This window comes from Lolium rigidum, chromosome 3 (genome assembly GCF_022539505.1).
Source record: "Lolium rigidum isolate FL_2022 chromosome 3, APGP_CSIRO_Lrig_0.1, whole genome shotgun sequence".
Taxonomy (NCBI): Eukaryota; Viridiplantae; Streptophyta; class Magnoliopsida; order Poales; family Poaceae; genus Lolium; species Lolium rigidum.
Window position 1 is genome coordinate 41,928,003 of NC_061510.1, and position 15,589 is coordinate 41,943,591.

General features: G+C 47.8%; 1 protein-coding gene across 1 annotated transcript; it reads right to left on the reverse strand.

The window, feature by feature from the left end:
* Positions 1-254: 254 nt before the first annotated feature.
* On the reverse strand, positions 255-4,603 carry LOC124694731 (ankyrin repeat-containing protein At5g02620-like). Its single transcript, XM_047227683.1, has 6 exons — positions 4,429-4,603; positions 3,688-4,176; positions 3,081-3,604; positions 2,281-2,932; positions 1,771-2,001; positions 255-766 (listed from the first exon to the last, which is right to left on the reverse strand). Exons 1-6 carry the CDS (start codon positions 4,601-4,603, stop codon positions 255-257), a joined length of 2,583 nt encoding a protein of 860 aa, XP_047083639.1.
* Between the last annotated feature and the right edge of the window lie 10,986 nt (positions 4,604-15,589).

Sequence of the window (15,589 nt, forward strand, 5' to 3'; positions counted from 1 at the left end):
ATCGCTAACGGATTTCCAAACCGTCAGTATCATACCGTCATTGAAGACCCATATGTTACTAGTGAGGGCTTGCGCGGCCGCTGTCTCGACATTCCCGCGCGCGGTCAGCCTTGAGGCAGCGCTGCTGCTGTTCGCGCGCATGTCTCGCCATTGGCGGAGGAGTGGTCGAGCACGAGGCAGGTGCGGCCGCGCACCTTGTTGGTGCAGTCGCGGACGCGATGGCTGGGGTCGAGGCAGCGGACAGAGCTCCGAGCTCACCGGGGAGTTGCTACGGCGGCGAGGGCTTGGTGCGGAGCGAGGTGGGGGGTAGCGTTGTTGGTGCCTGTGATGTGGCCGCTGGTAACCCTCGGCGGCGCGGTTAACACGGTGGACCTCGGAGCGAGTGCCGATGCGCGTGGAGGCCGGGATCCACTCTCTCGCCGGCGACCTGCTCGCAGGCGCGGCCCTACGGCCGGCCGCAGGGGCAGGCATAGCGGCGGCGGGAGGCGGGTGGGGGTGGCGGCGACGTCGCGGTAGGTGCGGCCAGTGGAGCTACCCTCGGAGCAGTCGTCAGCGGATTCCAGCCACCGCGGGTTGCCGCGGGCGGCGGACGCGTCGAAGCTGGAGGGGGGTGCCATGGGAGGGGAGGGGGAGGGCTGGGGAAGGGTTGCCGGCGGCGGAAGCAACGGCCGCGGGCTGGTGGTGGTGGGCCAAGCTAGGTGCGGGAGCGGGAGCGGGTCTCCATCCGTCGTCGTGTTCCCAAGAATTGAAGAGGTCACGCACATATCTAGTTACATGGAGAAAAGGAGCAAACATCCAACAAGAAAAATAACAAGGTTCCAAGAGCTCATCACTCAACAGTATTGGTTAACACTTTGCTCTGCTACTGCTATAGAGTATTTGTGAAAAGATGTTGACATAACGGTGAACCCAAATTTTACAACTAATCGATGCCACATCCTATACGCTGCTAGTTTGATAGCCATTGATCTGCTCAATCCGGTCAGTTGGTGGCGCCACTCTTTTGCACAATTAGTTGTCTCCTGATAAAGAAAACTAATATGAAGACCAGAAAGTTTCTAGTTCAAAATCTAGTAAAATATTCATCTTATTTCCAGATTGTTCGCGTTGTCCATCTAAATAAACATGATAAAATTTAAAAACATATTCTAAGAGAACATCAAGCGAATAACTGTCAGTAGCCAGTGGATATTGACACAATGGACAAGTATAACTTTTTGAGAGAATTTTTTATTTGACACTACTTAAAAATTTGATTCCCTATTTGACACTGCAAAAGTTTTTCTTCCCTATATGACACCATACCAAATTTTCTTCCCTTATATGACAACGCTGTTAGTTCCGTTAGCATCTTCTGTCAAATTTTCTTTTCTGCGCCCAAACCACCAGGTCGATATCACCTAGAGCATCTTCTGACAAGTATATTGAGTTCTAGAGACTATTCACGGTGCCTATAGAAATATCACCTGCTGATGGCACATGCCACGAATTTGTAAGCTAAGGGAGTGTTTGGTTCTAGAATGAGATGAAATGTGATGGATCCATTCCACACCTAGATGTCATTCCTGTGTTTTATAGAGAAAGAATGGAACCAATCACGACCGGACCCTCTCCCTCATCTCTCCAAATGATGGCTAGCAGGCGTGGCGAGAACCAGCCGAGACGGCATCGGTTAGCAGGAGCGGGCGGCCGTAATCGGGCATCGCGGCGGGCAAGGAAGCAGATGCGGCGGTGGCAGGAATCAAGCGTAGTGGAGGGAAGGAAGCATACGCGTTAGTTCGACGGAATCAGACGCGGCGGCAGGCAAGGAAGCAGGTCCGACGGCGGCAACAGGCACGGAAGCAAACACGACGGCGGCGGGAACCATGCAGCCCGTGTCTGTACACTTTGATTTTGACCATGCGCATTTCGAGCTTCCGTCTATCCGCTCTGGTTTGTTCTCTCTCCAGTTCGATTTTGCAAGATGGGAAGAGTACGTGTTGCCCTTCCTCTGACTGGCCCCTGCATCAGGTTTAGTTTAGGCTTAAATCGATGGAATATATGATGACACATTCTGTTGTACGAAAATGGAACCATTCTTCTGCAATTTTTTGTCCCAACCAAACATGAGGATGGAATCATTCCGTTACTTTCCACTTCGTTTTAAAACCAAACACACCCTAAGACGCCGATGCTCTTACAAGAAGACAGGGGACGGTGCAGGTGCCCCAGAATGCATCGCATCGTTCTTCACTGAGCTCCACAACAGGACAACGCCAAAACCTACGATCGCAAGGGTACCTGTTGCCATGAAAATTAGCAGGTTGAGTGCGTACGCGCTTGCGACAGGATACTGCTGCCTTATATGTCTATTGCTCCTTCCTTTTAGGACAGTGCGCTGCATAACCATCCGAAGTATGCGCGGCGACCTTTGAGGCACTATACTGATAATAATGTAGAATACCATCGTGAAGCCAACGTATAAGATCATCCACGAGGAGCTTTCGAAGACTCCGTTCGTGAAAGTCACGGCAGATAGAGCCGCATAGAAGGCCACTAGCATGCTCATCAGCGACGCCCATAGGCACTGCAGCGCCACCACGAAGCTCGTCCACGACCCGGCGGAGCGTGACGCCTTCCCAAAGACGAGCAGGACCACCGCGATCACGGATGTCATCAGGGCAAAGGTGTCAAGCAACACGAAGAATATGAAGAGGCCATTATCTCGTAGAACGGCCATGCCTTTAAAGTTGTCCCCTTGCTCGTATGACCCGGGCACATTGTTGGCGGCAGTGAAGGCCACGGTGGCTATGAGGACAGCGACTACCGCGAGGCTGTCCCACGTCTTCTCCATCACTTTTCCTGGGTGGTGATTGCTCCATTTCTCCACATGGTCCCGCCTCTGAGGGCGAGATCGCTGCTCGAATACAGCCAATGTCACCACCAGACCCAGCTGCAAGGCACTCAAACAAACTTTTAGTTCAATGTTCATAGGAAAAATCGAAATAACTAATATTGGGTTTTGTCGAATTAATATGCACTGGAACCGCATACAGTGTGTGTTGTGTTATACTTATACACTTATACTCCTTACTACTTACCATTGAAAAGAAACTGGTAGATCTCACGGCGAGATCGAACGGAGTGTGTCCCTCGTTGTTCATGATGTCGGCTCCCAATTCGCTGTGCCACAACAGGGCCTCCGCGACGCCGGAAGAGCATGCGGCCACCGCGAGATGGAGCGCCGTATTGCCGTTCACGTCCTGCGCGTTCAGCAGGCCGCGCAGCGCTGGTTTCTTGATGGCAATCGACATGACATTGGAGTGGCCTCGCCTGGCCGCGGCGTGCAGGAAGGTTCTGCCAAGGTTGTCTCGGAGTTCAGCTGCGTCGGGACACGCCTCCATCAGCGCCTCGACGAGGCGTGCGTGGCCCATCCTTGCCGCGACGTGGAGAGCGGAGAGGCCACCCGAGTCCCGCATGCGCATCGCGCACGGCGCAGCGCGCCGGATTGCATTTACGACGGAGTGGTCGCCGTCAGACGAAGCGAAATGGAGCGGAGTGCTGCCACTGCCATCTGCTTCGCTCGCCAGCGATGGATTCCAGTCCAGTAGCAGCCTAACCATTTCTAACAATGTTCAGATGGTAATGTCAGTCATGTATTGGCAAATCTGCAAGCACTTTCAGAGTCCACGGATCGAGGAGGCTGACCTGAACCCTCGAAGACGGCAGCGTGCAGAGCATTCTGTGAACTCGGGCCGGCAGACGACGCGTCCCTGCACCTGGTTATAGCTCTGACAGCGGGTACCGACCTGCTCATCACCGCCAAGTACAACGGTGATACGCCGGCATTGTTAACCTCTGATGCCAGCTCCGGCGCCACAAATACTATAACCTCAACCGCTGCGGCATGGCCGAGCCTCGCCGCCAGATGCAGCGTTGTGTCCCCAGCCTCGTTCTTGCACCCCATGATGTTCTCATGATCACCGGTGCCCCACGCGAGCTGGACGAGGAGAGACACGGCTCTCTCATGCCCCGCTCTCGCCGCGCAGTGCAGCGGCGTGTCCAGAGCCGAATTCTGGGCAGAGAGCAAGCTCTTGTCCCCGAAGCTGGCGTAGAGCTCTTGGATCAGCTCGTGGTGCCCTTGGCCGGCTGCTAGATGAAGAACGTTGTTTCTCTCCGGGCTGACCTTTTGTATAGCTGAAAGAAATCAAACATATAGATAAAATTAAAAATCCCAGTGAGGACAGCTCTGGAACAATTCTGTTTCTGAAATTGCCCACGATTTTTTTGCACAACTCCCTATGTTTCACACTGCTCACCTTGATCGATTTAGATACAAGAAATTTCTCAGTTGGACAAGGGTAGCAAATGCAAATTAAGTTAACTAGTTTGCTCGTGACTTACTAAGATGGAAACAAGAACTCAAATGCAAACTAAGTTAACCATTACCGGCGACTCGATGAGCAGCAGCGGCGCCACTTTGTGGAAGCAGCGCCATGGCTTCCTCCTTTCTGCCCTCTAACACAGCAAGGTAGAGCTTGGAGCTCATCATCCCATCATCGCTCGGCTGTGTGGCGGCAGCCGAGCCAAGACCACTACTGAGCTGGATTGAGTGAAGATTCATCGATCGAGCCGGTCACCACCACGCGCAGCGAAGCTTAGAACCTGTGTACGTGTGTTGGGTGTGTGAGGGTGCAAGTGCCAACTGAACTATGGAACATACAGCTTCAGTGCATGGGAAGTTATACAACGAATGACGCGTCGGGCAAAAGCAAAAGATCATGTGAAAATGTGGCGACCTTTCGTGCGTGCATAGCTCGGGGCAAGTCGTCGCCAAGTCAGCTCGACTTGAAAAATGAAAATTTCCCGCTTCCGCTTGCTTGCGTCTGAACGTGTCTTTTCTGTTGTTTGTTCCAAGAAGGAGCAGGCCTCGTAATCGACGAAGGGCTCAGATCTGTGTCGTCGTTGGTTTTCCCATGCAGCTGGGCCGGGTCATGCCCCCGACACGAAAGCAACATGGAACCTCGGGTCTGTTAAAAACATAGTAGAAAATAATGGCCCTGTACTGTATTTCAATAGAAAAAGGCCAAAAGCCTGAAACTTCATATTGAACGCGTCCGCTGGGTAACCAGCTTTTGCAGATGCAACGTTTTTTGCAGATGCAACGTTTGAATGCAGGTCAAAGGCGAAACCCAACCTTCACGGAAGCTACAGTAATAGTAGTAATTATCACGATGCCCCATCTACCCTTCGCAGCAAGTCAAAGTCCTCGAGAAAAAAGACATTCCGTTGGGTATTCCTTGCTATTCTTTTGTGATGTATTTTAGACAACTTTTGTGATAATTAGATTTTTATCGATAATAGTCGCTTTATTACTTAAGCAAGCAATTACATCCAGCATCTCGCATAACCAAGATGCACATAGCCGTTTCAGAATCTTAAAAATCTCAAAGTAAAAACTAAAAAAGGCGAATTACATATCAATCATGAGCAATTGTAGAACGTCTAAGATGAAAGTGGTGGCCCAGTCCGTAGATTATCATTGTCACTCATGTAGGGAAAAAGTATCACTCCCGTATTCTCCAACCGTATATAGACCTCCGTAAAGAGGTCGTGGTTCTCCACTCTTTGCAGCGCAGACCACGAACGGGAAATAGCGGTACATTTGTATACAACCTGCAAAAGAGAATAATTCTTTACTTTGTCATTTATGCATAGCCATAACAACCATATAACGGCAAGCGCTCCCACCCTAATAAGCGTTTCTAAACCTGTGATCAATACCATGAAGCCAATTACCAAAGATATTAGCTACACTAGTCATCACAAGCTACTTGGATGCATGATCATATAGATCTGGCAAAGCGGCACTGAAAGAACAAGTGTTTAATCGTTTCATTGTGATGACAGAATATACACTGAGTACTCCCAAGCCAATTGCGTTTCACAATTCGTGGGCGCAAGACATCTCGGGGCAGCTCTCCGTGGACGCCATAGTGCAATACCTGCGTCTCTGGGCGGCGGCCTCCCATGAGCTGCAACAGGTCGACGACACAGCGGTCTCCGACGTTTTCAGGTGGAGGTGGACGGCGGACGGAAGTTACTCATCCAAGGGTGCTTACCGTGCGCTCTTCCATGGCACCGTTGGTCTGCCCGCGGCCCCCTTGGTGTGGAACTCTTTTGCGCCGCTAAAGTTCAAGTTCCACGCCTGGCTTGCGCTGCGGCGGCGCTGCTGGACTGCCGATCGAAGGCTACGGCGCGGCCTGCCGTTGCATACGCTTTGCAAGCTTTGCGATGCCAGTGAAGAGACGCTCGATCACTTGTCCCTGCATTGCCCGCACGCGCGTGCGATCTGGGCTGGGCTCGTCGTGCAACTGCGGCTACCGGATTTCACCCCCACGGGCGACCTCGGCATCAACGACTGGTGATTGCAGGCGGCTGCTAGGTTCGCCAAGGCAGACCGCCGCTCGGCCAACTCTCTCATCATGCTCACGCTCAGATCGCTGTGGCTGGAGCGGAACGCGCGTGTATTCGAGGATAAGCGCTTGCCCCATGCCGTGACGCTAGGGCTCATTGTCGATGAGTGGCTCGGCTGGGTTAGGGCCAGGCATAGTGGTAGGCTGCCGGGAGAGTGAGCGGTTTTTTCTCCTTCCTTGTGTAACACCCCATTTTTCAGAACCTGCATTTTTCCTCCTGTTTTAAATTGTGGGCCAACAAAAACTTTTCATTTTATGATTGCTTGAGTTTTTGATTGAGTTCATGTGTGTTCTGGTCTTGAAAATTTCTTTAGGTTTATTAAAATTAGGGAGTTACCTTAGTTTATATTAGAACCCATTTTAAGATCAGTAGGGTTTGAACCATTTGGTGATTAATTATGACCTTCACCACCATTTCTTTTTCCCTTTACTAAAAACCCTAGCTTTTGCTGTTGACCATCACCATCCTAATGAGGGGAAAACACCTCCCTCCCTTATTGGGAAAATGGTATAGTATCACCTAGGGTTACACCAACACCACCCCATTTTGTTTATGCTCCTCCCATATTTTCCTTCATCTTGTGAGATTGCACTTGGGACACACCATGGCACATGCAATGACATGGACCCTTCTTTTTCTCCCCTGCCCTTTTTCTTCTCTCTTTTCTTTTCTCTTTTGGTTTTTGGCCGAGAGACAAGAGGGGGAACTGTCCCCTCTCTTTTCTTTCTCTCTTCCCTCTCTTTTTTCTTCTCGCCTTGGATCGTGGCCGACGCCACTCCCCTCTCTGCGCACTGGCCCAACCCTGGCCCTTTCTCTCTTTCTCTCTTCTCTGGCCCAAAAACCACCAGCCCACCTCTCTCTCGCGCCCAGAAAACCCTAGCCCGCGCGCCAGTCAAGCGACATGATGGCGCGGAGCCTCGCTCGACGCGCCATCACGCCTCGTCTGCAGCGCGGCTCCTCGGCTCCCTCCCTTGCTGACGCCACACGCCCGACGTCACCCCGGGGCCCACGCGTGACGCCACCACCCGCTCGCCCGTTGGCCATCGCCACCGCCCACGCCACTGCCTCGCCTCCCACCGCCTATAAAACCCCACCGAGAGGCTCCCCTCTCCCCTCAGCTCCCCACCCACTGCGCCGTCAGGCTGCCTCTCCCACTCCCTGTCCGTTTGGGCAGCCGCCCTCGTCACTGCTGCGACGCGCCCAGGCGCTCACCACGGTCACCGCGTGGGTGACGCGCAGGAGGTCGACGCCACGGCGCCAACGCCGCCCCCTGCCCCTGATCCCTTTCTCCCATGTCGCCTCTTGCACCTCCTGACCCTGCCCCTCCCTTCTTCTCCTCAGGAACGCCACAGGACGCCGCCGCCCACGACGCTCCGACGCCGTCCGTGACGCAGACGACGCCGAGCGAGGAGGAGCAGCAGCCCCTGGACACCGCCAGCACCCGCACGCCACCGATTCACCTGCATCGGACCACGCCACCGCCATCCGCTGGTAAGCCGCCGCGCCGCCCCCTTTCTTCCTCCGCGCCGGCGAGCGCCGCAGACGTCGTGCACGCGTCAGATCTGGACCGTCCGATCCAGATCGGGCGGGTGCATGGCGCATGCACGGCCACGACGGCGTGCATGGCCACGTCGGCCTGCCGGACCTGCCACGGGCCCCCGGCCTCTTTTCTTTTCTTCTTTTTTTTCACCAGCCACCGGAGAGCCCCACTGGGCCGGCCCATCTGCACCGCACCGCACGGCCCAGGGCGTTCCCGCCCGTTTCTTTTATTTGAAAATTTGTCAAACAAAAATTTAAAATGCAAATCTGCCTGTATACTGTTTCGTTAATAAAATTTGTTTGGTAACTCTGATTGACATGATTCCAACTGCATTAGAACCAGTATGTAATTACCTTTCCGATTCCACTGGCCTTGTATTTTTAGGATTTTTGTACGATTTTTAAAGTATTAAACATGATCACTGTATTCTGATTAGTATTTCTAATTCCTAAAATTGAAAAATAAATATTTTTGAATGATTCCAATCGTGTTGATCTTGTATTGTTACTGTGCATCTGGGAAAAATACCAGAAGCCTCTGTTGGTAAAGATTAGTCTCTGGTGATGATTGTATGTGTGTCACATGAAATGATAGGGTTAGAGTTTGATGTTTTTAATTGAACCTTGATGCATTGTTTATCAAAATGGCCAAATCATGTTTGTTTTCTGCCAAATCACTCCCCTGCATACTTTCCCTTTTATTTGTTACTCTTGGTTTTTGAATATATGTTGATTGTATGTATCGTTTACTTTGGCGACGCTAGATACGAACGAGGGAGAAGTTGAAGGGGAGGACTTTGGAGAAGGATTTGAGGAGGACCAGGGACAAGCCAACCAAGGCAAGCCATCTTTGAACTCTGAATGATGTGGTGTTGGATGTCATTTGTTGATATCCCTAAGCATCTTGTCTCTTTATGTGATGATCTCTCTATGTGGTCTATGTATGGTTGTAATAGGAATAGTTCCTTGTGGTGATTTTTCATCTTGGTTCACACATGGGAGAGATGCATGGTGTCACGGCCATGCTATTTCCTTGGGTCTTCATAAGTGCTCAACCCGGGCATATACCATTCCTAATTATAGTTTTGCACCCCACCCCTACTTTGTTGAGTAATTAGGTATCAAAGCCTTGATGCTTGGTGTAATTCTCAAATTGAGATAAGTATGCCGTGTACTCCCTTGAAAAATGGTTGGGTATTACAACTACTCCACTCAAGTAGAATAGTAGCACCACAAATCTGAAAGTTTGATCCACCCCCTTTGTTATCATCTTACATGCTTACCTTAAGCAAGTAGGACCCCTTTTTATGTCACTTACCTATACCCTCTTGAGATGATGATCTACATCTCGGCCATGTTATTATAGTTGTTCCTACTCATGAAATTTTAGGATGGGAACCCCTCAAGGTTTACCTTGTTGTAAATGTTTATGAAAACCTTGGGTGTGTTAGCCCAAGTGTATGGTTTAAGAAAAACAAAGGATCTTGATAAGGATATTTGGGAAAGTGGTTTATGGCTGTTCGTGGAACACCAAGGTGTTGTGGGAAAAACAGATGGTTTCTAAAAAGTGGCACTGCGTATATGTGTACACCAGCCCAACTTTTATTCGCGCAACCACATTATCCAAAGTGGGCACGGGCTTAGTCCGTAGTCTGTTGAAGTTGGCATAAGCACCCTTCACAACTCTCTAGGGAGGGTCAAGATGACCTCCGACGCCGGGTTGCGCTCTGGAGGAGGCAATACACTGTCTTAACTGATAGCCGGACGATTACTGAGGGTCTTCCGTCGTGGCGCCGGAGATACGCTCAAAAAGGAGGTATGCTGCCGGGGTGCCGGGAAGGGGTAAGCCCGCAGGGAAGGACTTGTGCCAAGGGAGATGGGCGAAAGACTATGACTGATTATTCGAGTCTCGCATACTTTCGTATGACGATCCGGGGATGATCCCGGCGGATTTATCAGTTCTTGTGGGGAAAGTGCGCACACTCTGCAGAGTTAAATCTATTCGAATAGCCGCGTCCGCGGTCATGGACGGGTTGCAAAGGTCTACCTTTACCGGGGCTTGAGTTTTGTTTTATTAAATGCTTTGCAAAGATGTGTTGTGTTGGTGGTACCGGAAAGGTACGGAAAAAGGGCGTGTATCGACCATATGGAGATGGTCGTGGAAAAACCAAGACCAAATGGGGGACTTCTCCTAGTGTTTCATGTAGAGGAACTCTTCTTCAATAAAGATATAGAGATGTCATAGAACCTTTCCTCGCATATCCATCAATTGAGATGGAGAAATGCAACTCTTCTTCAATAAAGATATAGAGATGTCATAGAACCTTTCCTCGCATATCCATCAATTGAGATGGAGAAATGCAACTCTTCTTCAATAAAGATATAGAGATGTCATAGAACCTTTCCTCGCATATCCATCAATTGAGATGGAGAAATGCAACTCTTCTTCAATAAAGATATAGAGATGCCATAGAACCTTTCCTCGCATATCCATCAATTGAGATGGAGAAATGCAACTCTTCTTCAATAAAGATATAGAGATGTCATAGGATGTCTTTTGAAGTATCTTCTTCAATAAAGATATAGAGATGCCATAGATCACCAATAGTGTTCCCTTCACTTGAGAAGCCGGGACGCTATGTCGACACTTGTTGTGGATGCATGCTATATCCACAAGAGAAACTGTTCTTCCTCTCTTGTCTCTTTTAGATAGCTTTGTTAGCACCCCTTTTGATGGTTTGCGAGTACAATTCCAAATGTACTCACGGCTTTGTCCCTGGCTATTAACTTGGCCAGACTATGAGGAGGACTATGAAGACGATGGAGGATACCAGGACGACTATGCGACCTAGGACGATCTCCAAGTCGACGCCCTGTAGGTCTAAGGCATGACTTGGGCCCGACGACGTTGACGTGTATCCGCTGCTATGTGTTTGAACTTGCCCGTTGTGGCATTTATGTATGATCTGGATCATGTGATCCCGCTATTGTAAGACTTATTTATTCGATGCTTGTAATGGATGATGTAATTCTGGATATTCAGTTCGGTTATGTGCTCACGGTGCACTGATCATGGGATCGTGAGTTGAATGCATAACAGGGAATTTCGGACAGCTAGTCCGGGGTCCCCACACCTTGTCGGCGCCAGAATGGCACTTGGCACCCCCATTTGTATTTTGGTGGATTGGGACATCTTTGTCCGTTTTTCTCCCGTAAGCTTAATGCAATGACGCGCAGATCTCCTGCGGGTTCGCTAAAAAAAACAAGATTATCTTTGGTTAGGATTACCCCTCAACGTAAATACCAGCCAAAAATCTTAAATTTTAGCTGTATTTTCATCTTCCAAATCTTCTTGTTCTTATCAACTGGTATATCAGGTTGGATGCATTGTATAATGAACTTACTGTAAATTTTCCATTGGATTGTAAGTTCCAACGAAGTTCATCCGGCCCTTCAGACAATTGAATGGATTCCAAACGAAAAAGTAAGGCATTACATGCATTAAGCCGCTGGCCGTATAAATCTCATCTAAACGTCACTGATGGAGGTAAGGTCGTCATTACTAAAACAATGATACCACTTTTACGATGAACACTGTAACGCCGGATATTGTTTAGAGAGAGAGACATATTCTCTAACCAGGAGTCCTCCTAGAACCATATCTATGATCCATACTTAATAGAAAAAGTACCAAAAACTTCTTTGTAGCCACTAGGCCGGCCTAGAAGCGCTAGTCCCAGATTTACAAAGGATTTGGGATAACCAATGTACCTTCTCTTAATGAGAGTGTGCCATACACCATCCACAGTAAGAAGCTTGAAAAGCCACTTACCTAGTAAGGCTGAAATGTTGGAAACAAATGGATCTCTCGTCCCTTTGCTGTTGCAGACTAGCGCATCATGGCTACATATTGCTGTGCTGAGATCTGCACAATTCTGCCTGTTACATGCCTGATGCAATACTGATGTCTCTCATGATCATTGTCCAATGAAAAAGGATGGCGTGCTTGGCAACATCGTAGTCAACAAAAGCATTACTAGACTTCGCCCCAATATCTGCCTGCTATTTACATTCTGATTCTAGGCTACTTTCTTTTATCATGTATTACCTCCGTTTCAAGGAATAATGCGCCCTTGTTTTACATGCTTTTTTGTTTGACCAAGAATTGCTTTAAATAGATAAACATTGTTTGTATGAAATTAGTTTCCAACCATACTAATTACATATAATATAATCAAGATTTTGTTGCTCAATTTTTATAGTCAAAGTTCGTCTTGTAATACGCGCGCGTCTTATTCCTTGAAACGGAGGTAGTAGTGCATAAGAGCATGTATAATAGAACTGGCTCAGCTGGCTATAAGGTCTTCGACGTCATCTAAATCTTAGCTGGAGGGGAGAGAAGAGAGGAGAGAGAAGCGAACGGGTGCTCCGTTGTCTCCCGGCTGTAGCACAAGATACGAAGAACTGCCGCCCACTTGCAGCCCGATGCGAGCGCCGGCGCTCTGGATTCTGCACGGCTTCCTTGCCTCCCACGCTTCTCCCTCCCCACAGCGCGCAAAATCTTTCTTTCTCACGCGCGAAATCCTTTCTTGCGCGCGAAATTAGACCTCTTAAGCTCCGAACCGATCCCAAATTGCACCCAAATCGCCACAATTAGAACCCTAGGCTAGCTGAGAAGCCCCATCAGAAAGATGGGTCAGCAATCCAAAAGGACGCGTGTGCCATCGCCTCTGAAGGTACCCAGTCGGCGCCTCATCTTGTCCCGCCGACGGCGCCTCATCTTGTCCCGCCGGCGGCGCCTCAACTTTTCTTCCCGTCGGTGCCTCAGTCTATCATGCCGCTGCCTCATCCTAACATGCCAGTGGTGTTCAGGGGCGAAGCTCCCAGTAGTACAAGGTAGGGCGGCCACCCTACCTTGATTTTTGTGAATACACTTAGATGCGTGTGTTTTTTCTGAAAATTTTAAGTGGTCATAAGTCGAAAACAGACTCCGTATGAAGAAGTTATGCATGTTTGGGTAAACAGTGCGCAAAATCGATTACAAACAAAAAAACAAAGACTATTTTTTCCTCCAACATAAACTTGTATTCTAGGTTCAATGTAAATAACATTTCTTGTATTACTTAGATTTATCATTGAATGTACCCTAGTATATACAAGATAAGCTAGAATTACTAATTATACATACTTGTAGAATTAAAGACTTCATAGATATTCAGATATTCACACTTTCTCTGACCACATTATTACTCCATTAAGATGACATTGGGTTTACCCGTGGTGACCTTAAAAATTGAAAGGAATTTTCCAGCAAAAAAGATAATCAAAACCAAGTTGCGCAAACAAGGGATAATCCAAATACATTATATTTTTTAAAAAAATGTAAATCTTTACTGTTGAGTTAGCATTATTGGTATATTTTTAGGTTCTACTTATAATCAAATATGTTTTTATCTTATTGCATTAAGATATCATTACTGTAGAACTATTTTGGTATTCGCACCATTCAAGGTTCGCCCTACCTTAGATTTTCCCCGTCCTTCATCACTGGTGGTGTTCCCTCCCGTACCGGGAGGTTAGATTCCCCCACGACCACCACAACAAAGCATACCAGGTTCTTAAGCTCAAGGCCCTTGTTGGGCACCGCCTGCTGGCATTGGTGGCTCTGAGGGTATGTTTGGTTCTAGCCCAGGGTTGCCCCACCAAATATTTGGCTAGCCAAAATTTTGGTTGACCTTTTGGTTGCCCATGAGTTGGCCAACATTGGCAAGAAAAGTGAACTAGATTGGCCAAGTAGCCATTGGCATGCCAAATAATTGGCAACCATCCAAACAAAGATCAAAGTTTTGGCCATGACCAAAATATTGGTAGGGTAACTTTTGGCCACAATCCAAACATGCCCTGGTGGTTTCCTTAGTTTCTTTAAGAACACACCAAGCCACACATAAGCTATGGGAAATGGGACTTCATCGCAGCCAATCACTGTTGGTGATGACACCAGTGGTGGCAATTGTAAAAAGATTGAAAAACGATTGCCATGGACAAAAGAGGAGGATCTTAGATTGGTATTTTTTTGCGTGCTGCCTCCATGTGTTACTAGCACAAAAATAACCCCTTATGATAATATTGTAGGTTAGTGCTTGGTTGAATAATTCAAATAACCCAGTCCAATCCAATTACAAGAAGAATGAGCAGTATTGGAAAGAAGTCACTGCTGTCTACAATAGTACCACCCCAAAAAAAGGGAAAGGCTACTAAAGCAAGTGAAGGATTACTTTGGGAAAATTAAGAAAAAGGCTACATGGTTTTTTCCGAGCTGGAAAGAGGCTAATGCATTGTATGCTGGTGAATCTGATGTAGATTTAAAGAAGAGGGCAATATAAACTTATGAGGAAGATCACAAAGATGATGACCCATTTATGTTTGAGCATTGTTGGGAGTTTCTGAAAAAAACCAAAATGGGACGCATATTTAGAAGGCCTACAAGATCTGGAGCCAGAAAAGAGAAAGTTTAGTGTTGATGATAAAGTGGGACAACATTTTACTCTAGATGATTCTCAAGATGAATGACCACCGGGGTGGAAAGCAAGCTAAGGAGCAGCGGAAACGAAAAAGAAAGGATGAAAATTGTATAATAGATCTTGAAGATGAGCTTAGCAAATTTGTAAATGCTCAGAACGCTGCAAATGAAGGCTGCAAAGAGATGTTAGAGACACAACGGTGTGTTTCTAGTGAGAATCTGGAAGCTCAGAAGCTTGAGTGCCTTGCAGCAAAAGATCACAAGGAGTCGGTCATGCTAGAGACGTATCGACCGTGGATGATGCAAGATACATCTGGAATGCCTGACGGTGTGAGATCCGAGCACGTGTTGGCATTGAAGTGTTTGAGGGAGAGATTATTTGGCAAAACTGATTAAGGTACTTCCTTACTGTCCACTATCATAGTTTAAATTTAGTGTATTTTTCACACTATCAGTTCTGCAATTGAGTAAAGTAACTACTAATTGATCTCTTGTTGAAATAACCATCATAATTAGCCATGGTGGGATACTGATATCTCATATCTGCATATTCCTTTTTCCCTTAACATTGAGGACCAACATGAGATCTGACATGAAATTTTATTTCAGACTATACTATGATGTGGTGATCTAATTTTATTTCAGGACTATGTTGTGATGTGGTCATCTGACATGAAGGTTCTTGATGCCAATGCTTAGCTGCTTCTTTCTACCAAGATTTCAACTATGGCTTTGTGCCTTCATCGCATCAAAATCAAACTTATGTCTTGTTTGCTAGAGACCATGTTTAGTATTTTGTTTGGCTAATGCTCTCTTCTAAAGAATCATGTGATGTTTTAGTGTCGATATCATGGTGCTATGCGCGATTTATTTGTTGGTCATTGTCGTCAAGAACAAAACTAACAGCTTGTTTGCCGGAGATCATATTTAGTATTGTGCTACGTTCATGCTTCCTTGTAGATATACCTGAGTGGTGGTATGGTGTTGCAGCATTTGTTTGGTTCTCGCCCAGATTGTACTGATATATTTTGATGGCGTCGCTGGTAAATATGTGTGCTGGTTGAAAACTTGAAA